The 7055-nt window shown below is 42.9% G+C and overlaps 1 protein-coding gene across 1 annotated transcript in view; it reads right to left on the reverse strand.

Moving 5' to 3' along the window:
• Window positions 1-210: 210 nt before the first annotated feature.
• Window positions 211-7055, reverse strand: part of mmp14b (matrix metallopeptidase 14b (membrane-inserted)) — a 12697-nt gene continuing 5852 nt past the window's right edge. The window contains exons 2-10 of the mRNA XM_079650445.1: window positions 5177-5325; window positions 4950-5072; window positions 4478-4785; window positions 3813-3974; window positions 3384-3544; window positions 3164-3302; window positions 2884-3034; window positions 1727-1842; window positions 211-1616 (exon numbers count right to left, since the gene is read on the reverse strand). Of these exons, the coding sequence (XP_079506571.1) occupies window positions 1123-1616; window positions 1727-1842; window positions 2884-3034; window positions 3164-3302; window positions 3384-3544; window positions 3813-3974; window positions 4478-4785; window positions 4950-5072; window positions 5177-5325 (1803 nt within the window). The 3' untranslated portion in view covers window positions 211-1122. The remainder of the gene's footprint in view (window positions 1617-1726; window positions 1843-2883; window positions 3035-3163; window positions 3303-3383; window positions 3545-3812; window positions 3975-4477; window positions 4786-4949; window positions 5073-5176; window positions 5326-7055) is intronic.

The raw sequence follows: 7055 nt of genomic DNA on the forward strand, positions 1-7055 counted from the left end.
GCACAGAAAGTCATTTGAAATTACTTTATTTTGTATGAAAAGCTTAAGAATATAAGTGGTTAAGAACACACAAACAATGTTATTAAGAAAACTAAATCATTATCAGTATCACTAGTATCATTATCATTGTTGTTCATTTACTTATAACCCCTGATTAGTAATGTAGCACCGTGATTTGAAACAGGAAACAAGTACAATGACAAAAAGGAGTCATTTTCAGATCTTCAATTTATTTTCATTTGAAATGGATTCAAGGTAAAAAAAAAAAGAAAAGACATTCAAGTTTCAAGAATACATAACCCCCTTCCCCGTTCACTGTTCCCACACATATAAAATTAAGGCCATTTTCAAAACTGTATGTCACTGTCCAGCAGGACTTTTTAATGACAATGTACAAAAACACATTCTTTACACGTAGGACAACAACAATAATAGTATTAGTCATAATAATAATGACAACATCATTTATAATAATCAGCACTAAAGACATTGCTATAAAAAAGGAAAAGACAGTCGTATTTATTGCTTTACTCTGATGAGTGAATCTCATGCTTCTTAAGGACTTAAGCTTTGGCTTTGTTTCCCTTGTATGGCCCGTACCGCCTCTGACATGTTACTTTACTGGAAGATTAGGAAAAACAATGACTATGCCATTGTGGTTTTAATGTGAGTTTTTGCAAGTTAACAAGGGGGAGGAAAGAGCGATAAAACACGCTCTTTGATACTTAAAGGAACATGCTAGGATGGGCGTCATGGAGATGCAGGTTTGAAGCGGGAATTCACAAGGACACAAACACTGACCACTGACATAAACTAAAAATAAGACATTGAAAAAAGCTAAACAAACAGCAAAGAGCTGGCGTCAGTAACCACGAGGAGAGAGGCCGAGACCGAAGGGAGGGGGAAAACTGGAAGGATGGAGTGGTTGAGAGATTGAGCAAAAGGAAACTGGCAGTGGTACGAATATTTAAAAATGCGAGTCTTGTGCTTATCCTTCTGCTCTTTCTCCAGTGTTAACTCTTTCTGTTCTGCTCTCATTATCTGTGTTCAACATTTCCTTCCACTTTTTTTTCTCCTTCCTTTCCTCTCTTTCCCTCCTCTCTCCTTCCCCTTCTCCTCCGTCTACACCTTGTCCAGTAAAGATCGTTGGCAGTAGAGGAGTCTGCGTGGGGTACCGTACCGACGGAAAAACAACAAGGCAGCCAGCGTCGCAATCACACACACCAACAAGAACAACGGTAACACTACCGCCGCTGCTCCACTGCCTCCACCTACCCCTTCCTTCTCAATAATGATCACCTCCGTCTCCTCCTCCACCTCTGTCCCCCTATCCCTCTCCCTTTCCCTTTCCCTTTCCCTTTCCCTTTCCCTTTCCCTTTCCCTCTCCCTTTCCCTCTCTCTATCTCTAGTTCTGTCCTTATCATCCCACTCCTTGTCCTTCTCCCTCTCCTTGTCCTTGTCGTGTCCGCCACCGCCTTTGCCTCCATCAGTCTTGGGGTCTTCGTTGGGACAGCCCATCCAGTCACGAAGGGCTGATTTAGGATATCCAGGCTCCACACGCATCACCTGGTTGTTAAACTTCCAATACTTGTTGGCTTTGTAGAAGTAGGTGTGCTCTAAGGAGTTGGAAGAAATAAATGTGAGAAACAAACCTGAACTGAAAGGAAAAGCAACTTGTACAGATGTGGAAAAGAAAACACGGCAAGATCATACGGGCCCCCCTTACCTTGATCTTTGCTCATGAAAGCTGCCTTGATATTGTCAGGCACTCCTTGCCACACACTGACAGCTTTTGGATATCCCTCATCAACGCTTCGCATGTCTTCGTTGAAACGGTAATATCTAAACAAGGAATAACAGAGGAAAGGTTAAGAGACTATCAGCTAGAGGGGTTAATAGTCTCATGCAGAGCCCCAAAGGACTTCACTAGAGAATTGGACTTGAATACCTCAAGACTTGAATCTGATTTGCCGTGAAGGACTGAGACTTTTTTTGACAGACTTTAGACTTGACTTCCACATGCTCTTACAGATATGACTCTACGTGAACCAAGTTATTTCGAGACCTGACCTGGACCTGTCCAAAACGGGTGATAGACTTGGTTCGACACATTCATAACTATATTCACAATTGCCTGTAAAGCCCTGACTTGGACTTTTCTAGCAGTACTGGAGACTTGATTTGGACCTGGTTCACATGACTAGGGACTTGGCTTGGAGTTGGCCTGAGTGACTAAAGACCTGGCCCGGACTTACCCTCAAAGACATCACATTTTACAAAAAGTAGAATTGACTTTTCTTGAATGATTTGAGACTTGACTTGCACTTGAACCATAAAGCTTGAAAACGTGGTTATGTGTATGTGTTTCTGCTGAACTAAACCACCAGCTGGACCACAAAATGAGCTGCAAAAATGTGATTCTGCAGAAATATGGGAGATGAATTGTTGCGAACTCTTCCAACAGTCAAACTAAACCTGGTAACACCAAGGCAAGGAATGAAAGCGTTGTCTGGTCTTAGAGCACGTGCAATCTCAGTGATTATGTGGGAGGCTGTTTGCACTGTAAACACTGACTACCACACTTTACCAAGCTGTTTTATAACAATGACCATGATGTAAACATGGGGAGGCTTATCAAGCTTTAAAGTTCCCCAAGGTTTTTTTTCAATGTTGAAATGATATGCAGGTTTGTAATTTAGGATAAGTCAAGCGTTTTAAATGTATAGGGTCAACATTCAAACATGTCTTTTGGTGGTGGTGGCGTAAATGGATTTTCCTTACAATCAGAAGTTTATAAATTCCAGTAGTGTAATTTCAGAATGTGACACACACACACACACACACACACACACACACACACACACACACACACGGATGACTAACTTGTTTGCTCTGAAGTAAAACGTTTGTCCAGTGGGGGTGTAGAAGAGACCAGCATCTATTCGGTCCTTGGGAAGTCCAGTGCCCATTTCCTTTATATTCTTCGGGAAACCAGGATCTAAAAGTGATTCAGTAAACACCCAATACTTGTCCCCTGGAGAGAGAAAAAGACAGAAAGAACACATACATATAATATAACTGTAAAATATGCCTTTTGATTGGGCTTGCTTTTAAAAGAGAAATCTTGTAAATGTTTTTATTATTATACTGAACCCAGATTTACCTTTAAAGAAAACAAATTTCCCATCTTCCCTTTCAAAAGCAGCAGTCACATGTGTGGGCAGTCCCCTCCAAAAGTGACCAATCGGCATCGGATATCCATCCAGAACATGGTTGTTCCGTACTCTCCAGAACCATTTATCCTGAAAGAGCAAACAGAAATGTTAACCCCCTGCGAGACTAACTGTCATTATCACAAGTCCAAAAAGGTTGTATGTGTTTACCTTAAACACAAACATTTCTCCTCTGAGGATGGCGATTGTGTCGAAGTGTCCATCACAGATGTTGGGGCCAAAGTGAGGCTTGTCTGGTGAATATTCGACGTCAGGGTCATGGTTCGGCGTACGAGTTGTTACAGGAGGGGGCTGAGGGCCTGATCCAGACCCTATATGAAGAAAAACGAAGATTTGCATTAACCTAATTTCCACCTTTACACCTCATCTAATGTTGGTCCTGTTAGACCAAAGGAAATGTCATGATCCACCAATGAGCTGATTGGAGCAGAGAGAAAACCAAAGGTCACATGCATCATTGGAATGATACATTTACTTCTACATTTCAACAGGTTTCTGCTGATGTGTTTCTTAAGTTAGGGAAACCAAGTTGGAATGTTTTTTGATAGTGATCTGGATAGCTAACGTTCAATAACCTACCATAAAGTTGCTGTATGCCTCTGCGATCGTCGTCAGGAAGTATGAAGTGCTCGGTTTCCATCCACTGGTAGAATGGAGCCATGATGGCTGAAGGGTCATTGGAGTGCTCCAGACCAAGAGCATGGCCCAGTTCATGGACCGAAACCAGGAACAGATCATTACCTGAAACACCAAATCACCATTTCATATTAACTTACTTTTAAAATAATTGAAGTAATGGAGTTGTGAAACTGGAGGAGTTTGAGACAATGAGAACTGAACTAAAAGGACTGAATGTTGCTCTTTCCTCTATTTTAAGTGACTCAATTGCACACATACTTGTAACATCACTAAAAATAGATAAATCATCTGCTCGTCATGAGAATAATGTGTGTCACAGTCAAACAGCTGACAGCACAAAGCTGTGTGTCTACTGTTTCCCAGAAATAAACACTTCTCCATTATTGCAGAATCAACATAGCCCAGGGCATAAACTCCTTCAAATGTTCTGATGCAAGACTGGACTTGTTGATGCTTGTGTTTTGCCCACGATAGCAAAGTCCTGACTCCTAAAATAAACAGTTACTCCCAACATTTGTGTCATCAGTTTTAGGATAATCACTAAAAACAAAAATCCCCTAATTTATCAAAACGGCAGTTTCATCGTAGATTTAACAAAGACTCACCATACAGATCCTTGTTTGCGATTGTCCATGGCTCAGCTGCGTCAAAGTGGGTGTCCCCACCGATACCACTAGAGGGGAAATAGGCATGTGCCAGGAAGCCCCCCTCCCCATCGAACGGGCTGCTGTCACCGTGGAAACCCTCGGCGAAGAACAGCATGATGTCGGCAAACTCTTCCACCTTGTCCCGTATGTGACTGTAGGGGATCTCCCGGAAACGTAGCGGGCTGACGCTCTCCCACACCTTGAAGGCCTTCCTGATGGCTTCATTGGTCTCGTACTCACCCACCTTAGGGGTGTAGTTCTGAATACTGAAAAGTATGTAATTGTGTGGGTGTGTGAGGGGGAGGGTGTGAGAAAGGTAAGGCACATAGAAACATATTTAGACAAAGATAAAATCAAGCAAAACTTTAGTGTAAACAATAGCGTTTAGTACTGATCCATCATGCTTCTGCAGCACACATTGCTGACTTACGAGAAAGTGATTTCATTCTTGCCCCACTTCAGGCCCTGGATGGCGTATCGCTTCTTCCTCAGGTTGCTTTTCAACTCAGCACCAAACTTATCTGGCACTCCACAGCGCGGTCGCTTCATGGCCCTGCCAAAGACAAGACAGTCCACTCAAAACAGGGTAAGAATGACTAGTTTTATTTTTATCTTTGACCTGTAGGTGACCCTGTTAGAATAAAGCTGTTTGCTCACTCGATGGTGTTGGGGTCGAAGGTGCCAGTGACGGTGAGGCCGTAGAACTTCTGCATGGCGCTGATAGCCGAGGTGACGGAGTGAGGGGAGCGGAGGGAGTGGGCTCGCATGTCCCCCGGGGGCAGGTAACCATACTGCTGCAGCCATGTCTTTAAAACGCATTTAAAAAAGGAGACAACAGTGTGAGTCATAATAAATATTGCAAAAATAAACCCAACAACACTCCAGTTTCAGTAAGGAGAAGAAAAAAGGTTAAATTAGAAACCGTCCTAAACAAGTCTTACCTCACCAGAGTTCTAAATAAGGGACTACTTGGTATGATGTTGATAATATGTTACAGGGACTACAAATTCAGAACGTTTTTATACAACTGCGGCAACAACACATTCCACACTGACAAAATGCAAAAAAATAAGCTCTGGAATTACATTGTCGTGTGTTTTGAATTGTGGACATTTGGACAGTCAACAACATGATTTCAAGCACCTGGCATGTCTCCATTTAATGACTAAACACAGAAGCTGTCCAGCCTTCAACAGTGTGCTCTCCACTGAAGACCATATTTGAAACTAAGGTAAACACGAAATAAAAAAAGCCAAGCTTAGGCCCAGAATAGGCTTCTGACTAATACTGTTCAGGTTTCAACAAAAAACCCTGTGAGGCAGAAACTGAACCAGGAAATCCCCCTCAGAGAGTTAAAGATTAACTACAGTTTCTACATTGAAATCTTCTTGTTTGTGTTTCACTGTAACACCTATACCTGAACTCATCCCAGCTGTTGAGTTTGTACTTGAAAAAAACATTAGTTTGAATCCCTTCAAGAACATATTATGAGGCCTGAGTTCCTCAAGCCTCAATATCTTTCGATCTCAGGTTAGCTTGACCTTACTTTCCCCCAGAAACCCATTTCACTGCGGTGCTGGTCTGACGTCTGGACCTGGGCCAGCGGCTTCGCTCCGCACCTCTCCCACTCAGCTTCTCCTTAACTCTTTCCCTCTCAAGCCAGAGCTGAAAAACAACACTGAAGCTATTGTGAGCGCAGTGAAAACTGAGACTGCTTTGATATTCTGCTGTACAGTCACGTTGTGAGCTTGTTATGCACTTGTAGGATGTGTTTGATTCCTTTCTTGCACGCTAGGGCTTGATGGGACGTAACTTATTGTCATCTGTTTTGCATAGTCCTGATTAAAAAACATATGTGCAAAGTGGATGTTTGTGCTGTGGAGGGCATTGAAACGAGAAAGCTAGGGAGTGTCCCAGGGTGAGACTCAGGCCTTGGGCAACCTCAGCCGATTTCTCCAGTGGAGCAGCAGCGTCAGGCAGTCATTTAACTGGGAATTTCTTCCTCTGTGCATCCAAACCTCAAAGTCAAACTCTTCCCCCCACGTCCATGTCTCTGTCTCTGTAATCGTCGCTCCACCCCTTCTCTTCTCTTCACCCTCATCCCTCTCTTATGGAAAAACCGGAGACTTGAGGGTAAATACTTATGAACAACCACACCCAGAGCAACTTAATTATTGCTGTATAGCCCATCTGCTAAACGTTGCTAAATACAATGAAGTCACAACTTGTTTCATTGCTTAGTTTCAGCCTTTTTCCACCTATAATGTACAGTACAGAGCAAATGTGTGCGAGTAGTGCTGACACATGTTGTCTGAATAGGTGCTCAGGTACGTTTATATTCACGCATGACTATACATGAAGTTGGGCAGGAGTGAATGACTGAATGGCATTTTGGAGGCCCTTGAAGGTCTAATCTCTCTCTCCCTTGGAGACATGGAGGTCTCAGTATTTAGACTTCACCCCTGAATGAGCCCTTCTCTGGTTCTGACTCACCCGTGGAGCTCCACTGGACACATAAAGACTCAGTGTTTCCCAC

This window comes from Notothenia rossii, assembly GCF_949606895.1.
Source record: "Notothenia rossii genome assembly, chromosome: 9".
In the NCBI taxonomy this organism is placed as follows: domain Eukaryota; kingdom Metazoa; phylum Chordata; class Actinopteri; order Perciformes; family Nototheniidae; genus Notothenia; species Notothenia rossii.